General features: G+C 43.9%; 1 protein-coding gene across 1 annotated transcript in view; it reads left to right on the top strand.

Moving 5' to 3' along the window:
- The window catches only part of LOC124150101 (focadhesin-like), a 586265-nt gene that overhangs the window by 538953 nt on the left and 27194 nt on the right, over positions 1–20118 (top strand). The window contains exons 17-20 of the mRNA XM_048398021.1: positions 437–571; positions 3641–3785; positions 4424–4612; positions 8687–8808. Coding sequence (XP_048253978.1) covers positions 437–571; positions 3641–3785; positions 4424–4612; positions 8687–8808 — 591 coding nt within the window. The remainder of the gene's footprint in view (positions 1–436; positions 572–3640; positions 3786–4423; positions 4613–8686; positions 8809–20118) is intronic.

The following is a 20118-nucleotide window of genomic DNA, read 5'->3' as shown; positions in this document are numbered from 1 at the left end:
ACAAACCTTAATATACCACAAAATGAAATCAAACTCTCTGATGGGCTTACCATTCTTAGATAAACACACGCAAGTCTGATAGCAAGTCTGCCATCTTAATACCAGAACTTCCACGAAAGTATGCTAGATTTTTTAACAATAAGAGGCCGGTGGGGTAGCCTAGTGGTTAAAGCGTTGTTTCCTCACGCTGAATACCTGGGTTCGATTCCCAACATGGGAACATTGTGTGAAGCCCATCTTCTGTCGTACCCAGCCGTGATATTGCTGGAATATTGCTAGAAGCGGGGAAAACCATACTCACTCACGTATCTAACAATATCAATACAACAGGTGCATGTGCATATTTGTGTTGCACAGGATTTGCAAGCTGACAGTGCACCCATCCCGTCTACCGGTTGTTACTCAGAATGTACGATCTTGTTTGTCTTTTTTTCAGAACTTTCAGCTTGAGGTTGTGCGGAACCTGTGGTTATACTGTCACAGTGACAACAGCACCATCCAGGGGGCAGCACTGCGAGCACTGTCAGCGTTCGCCCCGGACCAGTTCCTCGTCAGCTCCTTGCCTGCACATGTAAGCATCTGGCATAGTCATGCTTATAATAATAGGCTATTTATATTGCTCATATTTCCACACCACTCAGGGGTATGCTTAAAGCACTATTATTACCCCATTCACTGGATGTGCACTCAGAATCATTTTCAGCTCCCAGGGAAGCATCCAACCCAACTTCCTGCTAGAAGGTAAACAACCACATTGGCATCTCATCCTACCGGGTACCCATTCACTGCTGGGTTAACACAGGCACACTTGAGTGGTAATCCGTAATTCTGTGTCACCAGTAGATCAGTCTATCTATCACTAATGTTGTTTCCCAATCCCAAGAATAGACATTGTCCCAATCAATCATGATTACCCCCGTGAGGATTCTGGGTTAGAATCGCCCCCCAGCAACCTTTGCTGGTTGTGAGGGTGATTTAATGGATTGGGTGGTCAGGCTCTGTGACTTGGTTGTTGCGTGTCATTGTGCTCCTGCATCCTCCTGGTTCATTGCTCACAGACCCGTGAACATCCAGGTTAGAATAGGTCCTCAGCAACCTGTGCTTGCCCTAAAAGGCAATTATGCTTGTCGTTAGAGGTGATTATGCTTGTAAGAGGCAACTAGCGGGATAGGGTGGTCAGGCTCGCTGACTTGGTTGATGCGTGTCATCGTATCCCAATAGAGTTGATTGATGCTCATGATGTCAGTCACTGGATTGTCTAGTCCAGACTTGATTATGTACAGACTGCTGTCATATAGCTTGAATATTGCTGAGTGCGGTGTTAAACAACAAAGAAACAAACATATAGCTTGAATATTGCTGAGTGCGGTGTTAAACAACAAAGAAACAAACATATAGCTGGAATATTGCTGAGTGCGGTGTTAAACAACAAAGAAACAAACAAATCATTGCTCACAATATCACTCACTGGTTTGGCCGCGTCTTACAGTGCAGCATTAGACAACAAACAGACAAGCAATCATGAACAATGAGTGAGTGAGTGAGTGAGTAATTATAGTCACATCGGCAATATTTCAGCCATATCGTGACTAAAGCAATTTATACGTTAAGAAAACATCAGCTTAGATTATAGTAAAACCTGTCATCAAAGGACAGTATAACTACTAGACTTATCACAGATATAAATTTCTAAAACTAGTACATGGTCATAAAAAGTTATTATAAAACAGAACAAGACATTGTAAAAACGGGCTATAGATCGCCAGCAAGTGAAGGTAGATCACCATACTAGGGACCATGGGGACTTATAGTACCTTTGCTACCTGCATGGACCCCAGCAGGATTTACATCATACCTTCAGCCACTGGCGATTATATGCAAGTTTAGCCGTCAATTAAAACTAACGAATATACTACGATTAAAATCGTGGTTCATGAACAATGACTAACATCTTCAGCTACAGTATTATAATGCACAAATGTGACGTGGTGTTTCTCATTAAGGTTTGTTTCGCAAGGAAGAGCTCAGTGGTGAATTGGCCATGGAGCAATTGTTTTGTTGCTAATGACAAAATAATTTCCCTGATTAAAGTTGTCTATATATTAACCAAAATGAAATTTGTGATCATTAGAACTACTGCCTTGCAAGATCATGATGCCACTTGATTTTCACTGATATATGATGTTGTTCAATACACAAAACAACCTGCCTTGGAAACTGTGGTTACGAGTTAAGCATTCTCACTTTTCACACCAATCAAAGGACATGCTTTCAAATGCCAGCTCAAGAAAAAACCTGTCATTAACTGTTAAAAAATGCTCTCTATCTCCACTCCTGCTGAGTTGATAATGGACTAAAAAAATATTTAGCAGTTGTGTAATTTAAGTTCACGGTATTATTTTTACCCTGAAAGGAGATGGTTGTTCAGAGGATGTTCACCCAGTGATTTCTGTTTAGGGAAACCGTTGTCATGGTTATATATTCTTGTTTCACTGGGGGATAGAGGGAAATAACATGGGTGTTTTGAGTCCATGCTACAACCGAGAGGCTCTTTATTGTGCGTAGTGTACTGGTTGCGAATGATTACTACGTGTCACCCTTTTACTCACTCACTCACCCATGCACTCACTCACTCACTCACTCACTCACTCACTGATACACTCACTCACTCACCAATGCACCCTCCCACTCATTCACCAATGCACCCACTCACTCACTGATACACTCACTCACTCACCAATGCACCCACTCACTCACCCACTGATGCACCTACTCACTCACCCACTGATGCACCCACTCACCAATGCACCCACTCACTCACCAATGCACCCACTCACTCACCAATGCACCCACTCACTCACTCACTAATGCACCCACTCACTCACTGATTCACTCACTCACTCACTCACTGATGCACCCACTCACTCACTCACCAATGCACCCACTCACTCACCAATGCACCCACTCACTCACTCACTCACTCACTGATGCACCCACTCACTCACCAATGCACCCACTCACTCACCAATGCACCCACTCACCCACTCACCAATCCACTCACTCACTGATGCACTCACTCACCAATGCACCCACTCACCCACTCACTCACTAATGCACCCACTCACTCACTCACTGATGCACTCACTCACTCATTCATCAATGCACCCACTCACTCACTCACTCACTCACTCACTCACTCACTCACTCACTCACTGATGCCCACATTCACTCAAGTCTTCTGGGTCACTTTGGTTATGTTATTGTTTAAAAGTAAAATGTTTACATAGGGAGTTTATTAGCAAATTATTCATCACTGATCAGCGCAGGAGTGGCATATTGCATTAGCCTACTTCTTACACATCACCTGTATAGTGAAATTATTTACATTTTACACCAAAATATTAATTTAAAAGTTCAAAAGCTAACTTCTATATGTTTTTTCTCCTTCGTAACATATCATCCGTCACATTATATCTATGTGTGCGGATGCCGAGGAAGATAGTGCACTGTTCCACAGACTGCTTCCCAGTGCTTCCAAGCACTGCCTCACGCTTATCCCAGATTGTGGCTACAACAACGAGACTCTGAGCTCTGTTGAACATAAATCCCAAGATTGATCAGTCCATGTCTCTCCTTATAGGTAACAGAAGACCTCCGTGAGCAAGCGGCCCAAATAGCAGCACAGCAAGACGACCCCGACCTGACCATTGACCAGATCCTCACATTTGTACCCGGCGTCTGCTTCACACGTCTGCTCAAGACTCTCCATGCGCAGGTTCTCGAAGGTATGTCAACATCCAGACATTCCGTTTTAATCACAAGTCTGGAGGGTTTTATGATACTGTCATGTTCAAAGTGTCCTCAATCTCAGCTTGTAAGCATGGCTTTTCTTGATCTCGCTACATGTGGTGGGGAAAGAGGTGACAAACATGGGATTCAGTGATCACAATGACGGATCTACCCCCTGCAGTTTGGCTAGGCTATGACGAGGGCACCGTTCCACAAACGTCTTAGCGCTGCGACTATCGTAAGCCAGTGTTAAAGTATGGGAGTTACAATCACCTTAGCGCTAAGATGGCTTTGTGGAACAGGGCCCTGGTTGATTGTGTACTGTGAATTGAGTGGATTGTTCGTGGTTTGCGTGATCCAGACTTGATCATGTCGTCAGAAAGCCATCATGATATAGCTGTAATATTGGTGAAGTATTCCAGAAGCAGTAGCTTATTGTAGTTCTGGTAAAAGATTGTGATACACTCTTGGCTAAGTCATCTTAGGTGCTGCAGTTAGCTATGCAGAATTGTGTCCCTTTTTCAGTGCCAGAATCCTATGATTAGGTTTGAATTCTTCTCCCTCCAGTAGTTTTTTCTTCATCAGCACCACAGACTTGTGTATATATAGTTGTTTTTGTTTGTTGTTTTTTCAGATTATGAAGTATTTTTATCATCCATGATTGGCAAAGAGGTAGAAAGTCTGCCAAGAGGCATTTACCACTCGTCACTACGGCGACAAGGAGCTGCAGCCAATCAGGGGAAAGCAGTCAGCAGTATCCCAGGGTTCATCTTGTCTCAGTACGAGAAGACCAACCAGCCTGGACTTCGCCCTGGACTAGCATGTTAGTTGGGAGAAATAATATTCCGAGCTAAAATTACGTCTGTAACCACACACTCTTGGGCAATACATTACTTGTCTATAGTGTACATCTACCCAAGGCAGTTTCCACCCTTGCCAAACTCAGCTGGAATTATGGAGTTGTATTTTACCTGGACTAACAAGTCTATGAATTGTCCTATCAGAAACGAAATGGACATCTGATATGTAAGCTGATGTGCAGGATGCAGGATTTGCAAAGCATGTCTACCGTCAACTCAGAGTCTACAGATATTTTCCAAATCTTTGCGTGTTTTTAATCAAAGTGCTCACGTTATTTGGAGCACTTGGCGAAGTAAGACATGTTTTATCACAATATATATTATGGTTATCGGTCAGATCATGTTGAATGGGCACCTCCGTTTGGTTTGAAGCAAAATGTTTTTACTTTCAAAAGGCGTTTACTGACGAAGGTCTTGACAGACAAAAGGTCTTTAGTGACAATAAGTGTTTACTGACAGATGTGATTGATTCTGCCGTGATGACTTCAAAGAAACCATCTCCTATTATTACTCAGTAGTAACTGAAGCAAGAGGCTGCTTCCTGCCCTGCTGGTCCTGTGGCTTGAAGCCATGGAATTATTGAAGCAATGCTCCTCTTCAGTCGTGGACAGTGTCAGCACCATTTGACGTGGAGCCCTGGTTGTGACTGATGGTAGACATCAGGAGGGAGATGTGGTCAATTTTCTTGTCTACTTGCCCCTAAAATTATTTTTTATTCCTCCTTCATTTGTTGAAAATGACAGACCTCGAGGCCTCTACAAATTGTAATGCCCTGAAAAAACTGTATGAACCTCAACTTAGTGATCTGTCATAATCAAATATGGCCATCATTGCCATAGAAGGCATTTACCTCACAGCTCTGATAGTTTGTGTGGGTAATTCCACATATTATGGTTCTGTGGCTTGTATTCCTGACTGGATTTCTGCGGTGACTAGCAAGTGTGTGTGTAACTTTACCACACAAAACATTCATGGCTCTGCAACAGTTAGCAACACTGGCTTGCTGTCCTCGATATTTTCCTCGAGTACATCATAGACATGTTATTTGTTCTGAGAGTTGACAGGAAGTAGAATGTTGGGATATGTATACTTCTGTAATAGGCGCCCTCTAACGTCGATAAAAGGTGCCCTGTGACAGTAGAAACATAGAAATTGATGGCAAAAGTCTGATGTTTTACTGCGGTGCTTTGCGTTGTGTTCTCTTCTCCCTGGGCAGTATTCTTTTGTCTTTATGTCCTATGAGTCTCCTGACCGAGTCATCAACTCTAATTATGGATAAAACACAAATAGTGAAGTTTGATTTAAAGTTTATTTTTAACAATACAACAGGTGGCAAACCTTCATCATCTTATTTACAGACAAACCTACCTACTGTTCCCCCCTTCCCTACCTACGTACAACTGTTAAACACCAACTCTTTAACTTTATATATAACAACTACCAATCTAACTCCCTAAATAAAATGTCCTAAAATAAACCTATTTCATACCTATGGTAATTCACCCCACCCAAATCTAACATTAACATAACAACATTATCCCAAACAAGAAAACTAATAACAGTGAAAAGTGAAAATGTCTTGATTCAAGATGCGAGAGCCAACTACATACTTTACCAGGTGCTGGTGAAAGAACGACTGAAGATTCCCTACCATGAGGGGCATACAATAAAACACTGCAGGGAGAATAAACCATGAGGGGCATACAATAAAACACTGCAGGGAGAATAAACCATGAGGGGCATACAATAAAACACTGCAGGGAGAATAAACCATGAGGGGCATACAGTAAAACAATGCAGGGAGAATAAACCATGAGGGGCATACAATAAAACACTGCAGGGAGAATAAACCATGAGGGGCATACAATAAAACACTGCAGGGAGAATAAACCATGAGGGGTGTACAATAAAACACTGCAGGGAGAATAAACCATGAGGGGCATACAATAAAACAATGCAGGGAGAATAAACCATGAGGGGCATACAATAAAACACTGCAGGGAGAATAAACCATGAGGGGTGTACAATAAAACACTGCAGGGAGAATAAACCATGAGGGGTGTACAATAAAACACTGCAGGGATAATAAACCATGAGGGGCATACAATAAAACACTGCAGGGAGAATAAACAATGAGGGGCATACAATAAAACACTGCAGGGAGAATAAACCATGAGGGGCATACAATAAAACACTGCAGGGAGAATAAACCATGAGGGGCATACAATAAAACACTGCAGGGAGAATAAACCATGAGGGGCATACAATAAAACACTGCAGGGAGAATAAACCATGAGGGGTGTACAATAAAACACTACATTGATAATACACCATGAGGGGCATACAATAAAACACTGCAGGGATAATAAACCATGAGGGTCATACAATAAAACAATGCAGGGAGAATAAACCATGAGGGGCATACAATAAAACACTGAAGGGATAATAAACAATGAGGGGCATACAATAAAACACTGCAGGGAGAATAAACCATGAGGGGCATACAATAAAACACTGCAGGGAGAATAAACCATGAGGAGCATACAATAAAACACTGAAGGGATAATAAACAATGAGGGGCATACAATTAAACACTGCAGGGATAATAAACCATGAGGGGTGTACAATAAAACACTGCAGGGATAATAAACCATGAGGGGCATACAATAAAACACTGCAGGGAGAATAAACCATGAGGGGTGTACAATAAAACACTGCAGGGAGAATAAACCATGAGGGGTGTACAATAAAACACTGCAGGGAGAATAAACCATGAGGGGTGTACAATAAAACACTGCAGGGAGAATAAACCATGAGGGGCTGTGCCCCGAATGGTTTATTCTCCCTACAGTGTTTTATTGTACGATAAACAATGACATTGAGTTGTTAATTTCTTCTATGAGATATCAACATCATATACAGATTCTTACAGGATGATGATAAAATGTTCAAGCCTCAAACATATTTACCTATATTTTAATGTTTATGACTCCCTCAAAGAATCTGACCTTGGCAATGTCGGACATGTCCATTTTATGCACAGGTGGGTATTTCCCACATATTCTCATAATCCTCACTTTAATTACCTGCAACTTTTCTCTCAATAACGATTGTCATATCTCTCCCACTTTTGGATGCAATCGTTTGGTCATAATGTTTATCTGAGTTGGCCAGCTACATCTATGGGAAACAACTCACAAGACACCTCTCTCTCAGAAATAACGTCGTACAATATACAACGTCATCAAGTTGCGAGCGCATGTTCAAATCTCCAGAAAAGACATCATGACAGAACAATGTTTAACATGAAATAAACCACGCTTTGTTCTTCATTGTTTTTGGGGGCCGGTCGGGTAGACTTGTGGTTAAAGCGTTCGCTCGTCATGCCGAGGACCCGGGTTCGATTCCCAACATAGGTACAATGTGTGAAGCCCATTTATGGCGTCCCCCGCTGTAATATTGCTGGAATATTGCTAAAAGCGGGGTAAAACAAAACTCACTCACTCACTCATTGTTTTTTGCAATTTATTGTGTAGCTATCTTACGTATAAGGCTAAAAGAAATACTAGTCTTGGTTCTCAGGCACCACCCACATCATCATAAAGTCTGCCGCACGTTTCATTTTTTATTTCCATTCTCAAAGAATAAATGAAAAAATCCTAATGCTAAAAAAATGTGATCCAATATAGCACACAGTTACTTCCCTTTACATGGGCACTGCTTTAGGCACATCTCGTGTTATTGTCATGGCGGCCATGGGTGTTTGTATGCTTGTTTATGAAGGGAGGCCCTTTCCCAGGTTGATGGTACACAACTGTTTATTTGGTTACATACTAGTTTGAACAAGCAAAAAAAACAAACACTGCCTGCCCGCACTATATTTTCAAAAGCCATTGCCTGCGAACCAATTCTTTTATGTTTTTAAGTCTAAGTATTGTATGTCAATAGCAGCACTCTGCAGTGGTAAGCGCAGGTGTCCCACTAGACTCATCCCTGTGTCTGATGCCCTCAGGTGAACATTGTTTTTTTCCTGTCAGCTGGGTTGCTGTTTTGCTATGATCCTCCAGTGGAAGTTGGCCGCGATGGCAGACCAAGACGTCATTACATCGTCTCTCACGGCAAAAACTATCAGCAGATGTTCAACACCCTCCTCTCTGAGGTAAAATCCATATATATGTGGCATGGTCTCAACGTCAAATAGACTCGGGTCTGTCTTATGGTGTCAATTATCCATCTGTTTGAATTTTTTCATTTTCTACCTGGGATATTATTATGACATTCACTGGATCATTGAAAGTCAAGGGTGGGTAATTTAAGATCATGAGAACAACATGAATGGATCAAGGGATTCGTGTAGATTTACCACAATTAAAGCCCTGGAGATATAGAGGATATACAGACTGCCATCATATTCCTGGGGTATTGCTGACTAGGGAGTTCAACAAGAAACAAGCAAACAAACTATTTTAGTTATTTATAGGCTGCTGCGATGTAATATTTGTACTGCAACATCACAAAATTCATTCACTTCTTGATTACTTCTTAAACTAAATATGTTACTTTTTGTAATTTACTAACTTAGAGGCAAACCAGCCTAATTGCTTTGCCGATTTTCTTCCTCTAAGGCTTAAGGTAAATGGCAGTGACAGGCAAATCTGTAAGACTAGTAATGGAATTGTTCTGACCAAAGATGAAACTGTATTCTGTATAAGAGAGAGAATTTTCTGGTGTCAACTTTATCATGAGGAACAAAACTGTTATGTGGGTTATCTCCCAAAACCCCTACATCCCATTTCCCCTACAACCCAGTTCCCCTACAATTAGTTAAAACAACACGCGGCATTTACCTGTCTGGCATTATGAACTCACCTAAAGGAGAGATTAAGGTCTGGAGTAGAGGTAGTAGAAATGAAAGGGGTAGAGCTTTAGGGGATTAGGGGACTTAAAGGAAAGTTAAAAAAAAAAAATTAATGTAAGTGTAATGAAAGATGCCTGTATGATGAGAAGACAATTTTTAGAAATTACAAAAATAACAATAGGAAGAAACAATTATTACACTGAGAAACTGAGATGAGACGATTTACAGTTGAGATTAAAAATGAACATTTTATTATAATGTATAATGAATTTTGAAAAATGAACATTTTATTATAATGTATTATGAATTTTGAAAAATGAACATTTTATTATAATGTATTATGAATTTTGAATAATATCGTAATCGTAATTAAATATTTATCTCAATCTATTCGAGTTTCTTGGGTTGTTCCATTGTATGAAATAGGTAACAGACTAGGGATTAGCAGTGCCATGGACCGTGAACTTTGTTGTCTTAAGCTGTAGGGGAAATGGGATGTAGGGGTTTTGGGAGGTTACCGTTATGTGTATCCTATCTTGATGGCAATGAAAGACGTGTCTTCTGCATGTTCTGCCTCACTACAGAGCATGTATGTATGTGTCCTGCCTCACTACGGAGCATGTATGTATGTGTTCTGCCTCACTACGGAGCATGTATGTATGTGTTCTGCCTCACAACTAAGCATGTATGTATGTGTTCTGCCTCACTACAGACCATGTATGTTTGTGTTCTGCCTCACTACGGAGTATGTATGTATGTGTCCTGCCTCACTACGGAGCATGTATGTATGTGTTCTGCCTCACTACGGAGCATGTATGTATGTGTTCTGCCTCACTACAGACCATGTATGTATGTGTCCTGCCTCACTACAGACCATGTATGTATGTGTTCTGCCTCACTACAGAGCATGTATGTATGTGTTCTGCCTCACTACAGACCATGTATGTATGTGTCCTGCCTCACTACAGACCATGTATGTATGTGTTCTGCCTCACTACAGAGCATGTATGTATGTGTTCTGCCTCACTACGGAGCATGTATGTTTGTGTCCTGCCTCACTACGGAGCATGTATGTATGTGTTCTGCTTCACTACGGAGCATGTATGTATGTGTTCTGCCTCACTACGGAGCATGTATGTATGTGTTCTGCCTCACTACGGAGCATGTATGTATGTGTTCTGCCTCACTACAGACCATGTATGTATGTGTCCTGCCTCACTACAGACCATGTATGTATGTGTTCTGCCTCACTACAGAGCATGTATGTATGTGTTCTGCCTCACTACAGACCATGTATGTATGTGTCCTGCCTCACTACAGACCATGTATGTATGTGTTCTGCCTCACTACAGAGCATGTATGTATGTGTTCTGCCTCACTACGGAGCATGTATGTTTGTGTCCTGCCTCACTACGGAGCATGTATGTATGTGTTCTGCTTCACTACGGAGCATGTATGTATGTGTTCTGCCTCACTACGGAGCATGTATGTATGTGTTCTGCCTCACTACGGAGCATGTATGTATGTGTCCTGCCTCACTACAGAGCATGTATGTATGTGTTCTGCCTCACTACAGACCATGTATGTATGTGTTCTGCCTCACTACGGAGCATGTATGTATGTGTTCTGCCTCACTACGGAGCATGTATGTATGTGTCCTGCCTCACTACGGAGCATGTATGTATGTGTTCTGCCTCACTACGGAGCATGTATGTATGTGTCCTGCCTCACTACGGAGCATGTATGTATGTGTTCTGCCTCACTACGGAGCATGTATGTATGTGTCCTGCCTCACTACGGAGCATGTATGTATGTGTTCTGCCTCACTACGGAGCATGTATGTATGTGTCCTGCCTCACTACGGAGCATGTATGTATGTGTTCTGCCTCACTACGGAGCATGTATGTATGTGTTCTGCCTCACTACGGAGCATGTATGTATGTGTTCTGCCTCACTACGGAGCATGTATGTATGTGTTCTGCCTCACTACGGAGCATGTATGTATGTGTTCTGCCTCACTACGGAGCATGTATGTATGTGTCCTGCCTCACTACGGAGCATGTATGTATGTGTCCTGCCTCACTACGGAGCATGTATGTATGTGTTCTGCCTCACTACGGAGCATGTATGTATGTGTTCTGCCTCACTACGGAGCATGTATGTATGTGTTCTGCCTCACTACGGAGCATGTATGTATGTGTCCTGCCTCACTACGGAGCATGTATGTATGTGTCCTGCCTCACTACAGAGCATGTATGTATGTGTTCTGCCTCACTACGGAGCATGTATGTATGTGTCCTGCCTCACTACGGAGCATGTATGTATGTGTCCTGCCTCACTACAGAGCATGTATGTATGTGTTCTGCCTCACTACAGACCATGTATGTATGTGTTCTGCCTCACTACGGAGCATGTATGTATGTGTTCTGCCTCACTACGGAGTATGTATGTATGTGTTCTGCCTCACTACGGAGCATGTATGTATGTGTCCTGCCTCACTACGGAGCATGTATGTATGTGTCCTGCCTCACTACGGAGCATGTATGTATGTGTTCTGCCTCACTACGGAGCATGTATGTATGTGTTCTGCCTCACTACGGAGTATGTATGTATGTGTTCTGCCTCACTACAGAGCATGTATGTATGTGTCCTGCCTCACTACGGAGCATGTATGTATGTGTCCTGCCTCACTACGGAGCATGTATGTATGTGTTCTGCCTCACTACGGAGCATGTATGTATGTGTCCTGCCTCACTACGGAGCATGTATGTATGTGTCCTGCCTCACTACAGAGCATGTATGTATGTGTTCTGCCTCACTACGGAGCATGTATGTATGTGTCCTGCCTCACTACGGAGCATGTATGTATGTGTTCTGCCTCACTACAGAGCATGTATGTATGTGTCCTGCCTCACTACGGAGCATGTATGTATGTGTCCTGCCTCACTACGGAGCATGTATGTATGTGTTCTGCCTCACTACGGAGCATGTATGTTTGTGTTCTGCCTCACTACGGAGCATGTATGTATGTGTTCTGCCTCACTACAGACCATGTATGTATGTGTTCTGCCTCACTACGGAGCATGTATGTATGTGTCCTGCCTCACTACAAACCATGTATGTATGTGTCCTGCCTCACTACGGAGCATGTATGTATGTGTTCTGCCTCACTACGGAGCATGTATGTATGTGTTCTGCCTCACTACGGAGTATGTATGTATGTGTTCTGCCTCACTACGGAGTATGTATGTATGTGTCCTGCCTCACTACGGAGCATGTATGTATGTGTTCTGCCTCACTACGGAGCATGTATGTATGTGTCCTGCCTCACTACGGAGCATGTATGTATGTGTTCTGCCTCACTACGGAGCATGTATGTATGTGTTCTGCCTCACTACGGAGCATGTATGTATGTGTTCTGCCTCACTACAGACCATGTATGTATGTGTTCTGCCTCACTACGGAGCATGTATGTATGTGTTCTGCCTCACTACGGAGCATGTATGTATGTGTTCTGCCTCACTACAGACCATGTATGTATGTGTTCTGCCTCACTACGGAGCATGTATGTATGTGTTCTGCCTCACTACGGAGCATGTATGTATGTGTTCTGCCTCACTACAGAGCATGTATGTATGTGTTCTGCCTCACTACGGAGCATGTATGTATGTGTCCTGCCTCACTACAGAGCATGTATGTATGTGTTCTGCCTCACTACAGAGCATGTATGTATGTGTTCTGCCTCACTACGGAGCATGTATGTATGTGTTCTGCCTCACTACAGACCATGTATGTATGTGTTCTGCCTCACTACAGAGCATGTATGTATGTGTTCTGCCTCACTACAGAGCATGTATGTATGTTTGTGTTCTGCCTCACTACGGAGCATGTATGTATGTGTTCTGCCTCACTACGGAGCATGTATGTATGTGTTCTGCCTCACTACGGAGCATGTATGTATGTGTTCTGCCTCACTACGGAGCATGTATGTATGTGTTCTGCCTCACTACGGAGCATGTATGTATGTGTTCTGCCTCACTACGGAGCATGTATGTATGTGTTCTGCCTCACTACAGACCATGTATGTATGTGTTCTGCCTCACTACGGAGCATGTATGTATGTGTTCTGCCTCACTACGGAGCATGTATGTATGTGTTCTGCCTCACTACAGACCATGTATGTTTGTGTTCTGCCTCACTACGGAGCATGTATGTATGTGTCCTGCCTCACTACGGAGCATGTATGTATGTGTTCTGCCTCACTACGGAGCATGTATGTATGTGTTCTGCCTCACTACGGAGCATGTATGTATGTGTCCTGCCTCACTACGGAGCATGTATGTATGTGTTCTGCCTCACTACAGAGCATGTATGTATGTGTTCTGCCTCACTACAGAGCATGTATGTATGTGTTCTGCCTCACTACAGACCATGTATGTATGTGTTCTGCCTCACTACAGAGCATGTATGTTTGTGTCCTGCCTCACTACGGAGCATGTATGTTTGTGTCCTGCCTCACTACGGAGCATGTATGTATGTGTTCTGCCTCACTACGGAGCATGTATGTATGTGTTCTGCCTCACTACGGAGCATGTATGTATGTGTCCTGCCTCACTACGGAGCATGTATGTATGTGTCCTGCCTCACTACGGAGCATGTATGTATGTGTTCTGCCTCACTACGGAGCATGTATGTATGTGTTCTGCCTCACTACGGAGCATGTATGTATGTGTTCTGCCTCACTACGGAGCATGTATGTATGTGTCCTGCCTCACTACGGAGCATGTATGTATGTGTCCTGCCTCACTACGGAGCATGTATGTATGTGTTCTGCCTCACTACGGAGCATGTATGTATGTGTTCTGCCTCACTACGGAGCATGTATGTATGTGTTCTGCCTCACTACGGAGCATGTATGTATGTGTTCTGCCTCACTATGGAGCATGTATGTATGTGTCCTGCCTCACTACGGAGCATGTATGTTTGTGTCCTGCCTCACTACAGAGCATGTATGTATGTGTTCTGCCTCACTACGGAGCATGTATGTTTGTGTCCTGCCTCACTACGGAGCATGTATGTATGTGTCCTGCCTCACTACAGAGCATGTATGTTTGTGTCCTGCCTCACTACGGAGCATGTATGTATGTGTCCTGCCTCACTACAGAGCATGTATGTATGTGTTCTGCCTCACTACGGAGCATGTATGTATGTGTTCTGCCTCACTACGGAGCATGTATGTATGTGTCCTGCCTCACTACGGAGCATGTATGTTTGTGTCCTGCCTCACTACAGAGCATGTATGTTTGTGTTCTGCCTCACTACAGAGCATGTATGTATGTGTTCTGCCTCACTACGGAGCATGTATGTTTGTGTCCTGCCTCACTACGGAGCATGTATGTATGTGTTCTGCCTCACTACGGAGCATGTATGTATGTGTTCTGCCTCACTACAGACCATGTATGTATGTGTTCTGCCTCACTACGGAGCATGTATGTATGTGTTCTGCCTCACTACGGAGCATGTATGTATGTGTCCTGCCTCACTACGGAGCATGTATGTATGTGTTCTGCCTCACTACGGAGCATGTATGTATGTGTTCTGCCTCACTACAGACCATGTATGTATGTGTTCTGCCTCACTACGGAGCATGTATGTATGTGTCCTGCCTCACTACGGAGCATGTATGTATGTGTTCTGCCTCACTACGGAGCATGTATGTATGTGTTCTGCCTCACTACGGAGCATGTATGTATGTGTTCTGCCTCACTACGGAGCATGTATGTATGTGTTCTGCCTCACTACAGAGCATGTATGTATGTGTTCTGCCTCACTACGGAGCATGTATGTATGTGTTCTGCCTCACTACAGACCATGTATGTATGTGTTCTGCCTCACTACGGAGCATGTATGTATGTGTTCTGCCTCACTACGGAGCATGTATGTATGTGTTCTGCCTCACTACGGAGCATGTATGTATGTGTTCTGCCTCACTACGGAGCATGTATGTATGTGTTCTGCCTCACTACGGAGCATGTATGTTTGTGTTCTGCCTCACTACAGACCATGTATGTATGTGTTCTGCCTCACTACAGAGCATGTATGTATGTGTCCTGCCTCACTACGGAGCATGTATGTATGTGTTCTGCCTCACTACGGAGCATGTATGTATGTGTTCTGCCTCACTACAGACCATGTATGTATGTGTTCTGCCTCACTACGGAGCATGTATGTATGTGTTCTGCCTCACTACGGAGCATGTATGTATGTGTCCTGCCTCACTACGGAGCATGTATGTATGTGTTCTGCCTCACTACAGACCATGTATGTATGTGTTCTGCCTCACTACGGAGCATGTATGTATGTGTTCTGCCTCACTACGGAGCATGTATGTATGTGTTCTGCCTCACTACGGAGCATGTATGTATGTGTTCTGCCTCACTACGGAGCATGTATGTATGTGTTCTGCCTCACTACAGACCATGTATGTATGTGTTCTGCCTCACTACGGAGCATGTATGTATGTGTCCTGCCTCACTACGGAGCATGTATGTATGTGTTCTGCCTCACTACGGAGCATGTATGTATGTGTTCTGCCTCACTACGGAGCATGTATGTATGTGTTCTGCCTCACTACAGACCATGTATGTATGTGTTCTGCCTCACTACGGAGCATGTATGTATGTGTCCTGCCTCACTACTGAGCATGTATGTATGTGTTCTGCCTCACTACGGAGCATGTATGTATGTGTTCTGCCTCACTACAGACCATGTATGTATGTGTTCTGCCTCACTACGGAGCATGTATGTATGTGTTCTGCCTCACTACGGAGCATGTATGTATGTGTCCTGCCTCACTACGGAGCATGTATGTATGTGTTCTGCCTCACTACAGACCATGTATGTATGTGTTCTGCCTCACTACGGAGCATGTATGTATGTGTCCTGCCTCACTATGGAGCATGTATGTATGTTTGTGTTCTGCCTCACTACGGAGCATGTATGTATGTGTTCTGCCTCACTACGGAGCATGTATGTATGTGTTCTGCCTCACTACGGAGCATGTATGTATGTGTCCTGCCTCACTACGGAGCATGCATTTATGTGTTCTGCCTCACTACAGAGCATGTATGTTTGTGTCCTGCCTCACTACGGAGCATGTATGTATGTGTTCTGCCTCACTACGGAGCATGTATGTATGTGTCCTGCCTCACTACGGAGCATGTATGTATGTGTTCTGCCTCACTACGGAGCATGTATGTATGTGTCCTGCCTCACTACGGAGCATGTATGTATGTGTTCTGCGTCACTACGGAGCATGTATGTTTGTGTTCTGCCTCACTACGGAGCATGTATGTATGTGTTCTGCCTCACTACAGAGCATGTATGTATGTGTTCTGCCTCACTACGGAGCATGTATGTATGTATGTGTCCTGCCTCACTACAGAGCATGTATGTATGTGTCCTGCCTCACTACGGAGCATGTATGTATGTGTTCTGCCTCACTATGGAGCATGTATGTATGTGTTCTGCCTCACTACAGAGCATGTATGTATGTGTTCTGCCTCACTACGGAGCATGTATGTATGTATGTGTCCTGCCTCACTACGGAGCATGTATGTATGTGTTCTGCCTCACTACAGAGCATGTATGTATGTGTTCTGCCTCACTACGGAGCATGTATGTATGTGTTCTGCCTCACTACGGAGCATGTATGTATGTGTTCTGCCTCACAACTAAGCATGTATGTATGTGTTCTGCCTCACTACGGAGCATGTATGTATGTGTCCTGCCTCACTACGGAGCATGTATGTATGTGTTCTGCCTCACTACGGAGCATGTATGTATGTGTTCTGCCTCACTACGGAGCATGTATGTATGTGTTCTGCCTCACAACTAAGCATGTATGTATGTGTTCTGCCTCACTACGGAGCATGTATGTATGTGTCCTGCCTCACTACGGAGCATGTATGTATGTGTTCTACCTCACTACGGAGCATGTATGTATGTGTTCTGCCTCACTACGGAGCATGTATGTATGTGTTCTGCCTCACTACGGAGCATGTATGTATGTGTCCTGCCTCACTACGGAGCATGTATGTATGTGTTCTGCCTCACTACGGAGCATGTATGTATGTGTTCTGCCTCACTACGGAGCATGTATGTATGTGTTCTGCCTCACAACTAAGCATGTATGTATGTGTTCTACCTCACTACGGAGCATGTATGTATGTGTCCTGCCTCACTACGGAGCATGTATGTATGTGTTCTGCCTCACTACGGAGCATGTATGTATGTGTCCTGCCTCACTACGGAGCATGTATGTATGTGTTCTGCCTCACAACTAAGCATGTATGTATGTGTTCTGCCTCACAACTAAGCATGTATGTATGTGTTCTGCCTCACTACGGAGCATGTATGTATGTGTCCTGCCTCACTACGGAGCATGTATGTATGTGTTCTGCCTCACTACGGAGCATGTATGTATGTGTTCTGCCTCACTACGGAGCATGTATGTATGTGTTCTGCCTCACTACGGAGCATGTATGTATGTGTTCTGCCTCACTACGGAGCATGTATGTATGTGTCCTGCCTCACTACGGAGCATGTATGTATGTGTTCTGCCTCACTACGGAGCATGTATGTATGTGTTCTGCCTCACTACGGAGCATGTATGTATGTGTTCTGCCTCACAACTAAGCATGTATGTATGTGTTCTGCCTCACTACGGAGCATGTATGTATGTGTCCTGCCTCACTACGGAGCATGTATGTATGTGTTCTGCCTCACTACGGAGCATGTATGTATGTGTTCTGCCTCACTACGGAGCATGTATGTATGTGTCCTGCCTCACTACGGAGCATGTATGTATGTGTTCTGCCTCACTACGGAGCATGTATGTATGTGTCCTGCCTCACTACGGAGCATGTATGTATGTGTTCTGCCTCACTACGGAGCATGTATGTATGTGTTCTGCCTCACTACGGAGCATGTATGTATGTGTTCTGCCTCACTACGGAGCATGTATGTATGTGTCCTGCCTCACTACGGAGCATGTATGTATGTGTTCTGCCTCACTACGGAGCATGTATGTTTGTGTTCTGCCTCACTACAGAGCATGTATGTATGTGTTCTGCCTCACTACGGAGCATGTATGTATGTGTTCTGCCTCACTACGGAGCATGTATGTATGTGTTCTGCCTCACTACGGAGCATGTATGTATGTGTTCTGCCTCACTACAGAGCATGTATGTATGTGTTCTGCCTCACTACGGAGCATGTATGTATGTGTTCTGCCTCACTACGGAGCATGTATGTATGTGTTCTGCCTCACTACAGAGCATGTATGTATGTGTTCTGCCTCACTACGGAGCATGTATGTATGTGTTCTGCCTCACTACGGAGCATGTATGTATGTGTCCTGCCTCACTACGGAGCATGTATGTATGTGTTCTGCCTCACTACAGACCATGTATGTATGTGTTCTGCCTCACTACGGAGCATGTATGTATGTGTTCTGCCTCACTACGGAGCATGTATGTATGTGTTCTGCTTCACTACGGAGCATGTATGTATGTGTTCTGCCTCACTACGGACCATGTATGTATGTGTTCTGCCTCACTACAGACCATGTATGTATGTGTTCTGCCTCACTACAGACCATGTATGTATGTGTCCTGCCTCACTACAGACCATGTATGTATGTGTTCTGCCTCACTACAGAGCATGTATGTATGTGTTCTGCCTCACTACGGAGCATGTATGTATGTGTCCTGCCTCACTACGGAGCATGTATGTATGTGTTCTGCCTCACTACGGAGCATGTATGTATGTGTTCTGCCTCACTACGGAGCATGTATGTATGTGTCCTGCCTCACTACAGAGCATGTATGTATGTGTTCTGCCTCACTACGGAGCATGTATGTATGTGTCCTGCCTCACTACGGAGCATGTATGTATGTGTCCTGCCTCACTACAGACCATGTATGTATGTGTTCTGCCTCACTACAGAGCATGTATGTATGTGTTCTGCCTCACTACGGAGCATGTATGTATGTGTCCTGCCTCACTACGGAGCATGTATGTATGTGTTCTGCCTCACTACGGAGCATGTATGTATGTGTTCTGCCTCACTACGGAGCATGTATGTATGTGTCCTGCCTCACTACAGAGCATGTATGTATGTGTTCTGCCTCACTACGGAGCATGTATGTATGTGTCCTGCCTCACTACAGAGCATGTATGTATGTGTTCTGCCTCACTACAGAGCATGTATGTATGTGTTCTGCCTCACTACGGAGCATGTATGTATGTGTTCTGCCTCACTACGGAGCATGTATGTATGTGTCCTGCCTCACTACGGAGCATGTATGTATGTGTTCTGCCTCACTACGGAGCATGTATGTATGTGTTCTGCCTCACTACGGAGCATGTATGTATGTGTCCTGCCTCACTACGGAGCATGTATGTATGTGTTCTGCCTCACTACAGAGCATGTATGTATGTGTTCTGCCTCACTACGGAGCATGTATGTTTGTGTCCTGCCTCACTACGGAGCATGTATGTATGTGTTCTGCCTCACTACAGAGCATGTATGTATGTGTCCTGCCTCAC

The sequence above is a fragment of the Haliotis rufescens genome, unplaced genomic scaffold (assembly GCF_023055435.1).
Source record: "Haliotis rufescens isolate VD_foot unplaced genomic scaffold, xgHalRufe1.0.p SCAF_1, whole genome shotgun sequence".
Classification (NCBI taxonomy): domain Eukaryota; kingdom Metazoa; phylum Mollusca; class Gastropoda; order Lepetellida; family Haliotidae; genus Haliotis; species Haliotis rufescens.
The sequence above is the reverse complement of the archived record's forward strand: the minus strand, read 5'-3'. Positions and strand labels throughout refer to the sequence as shown.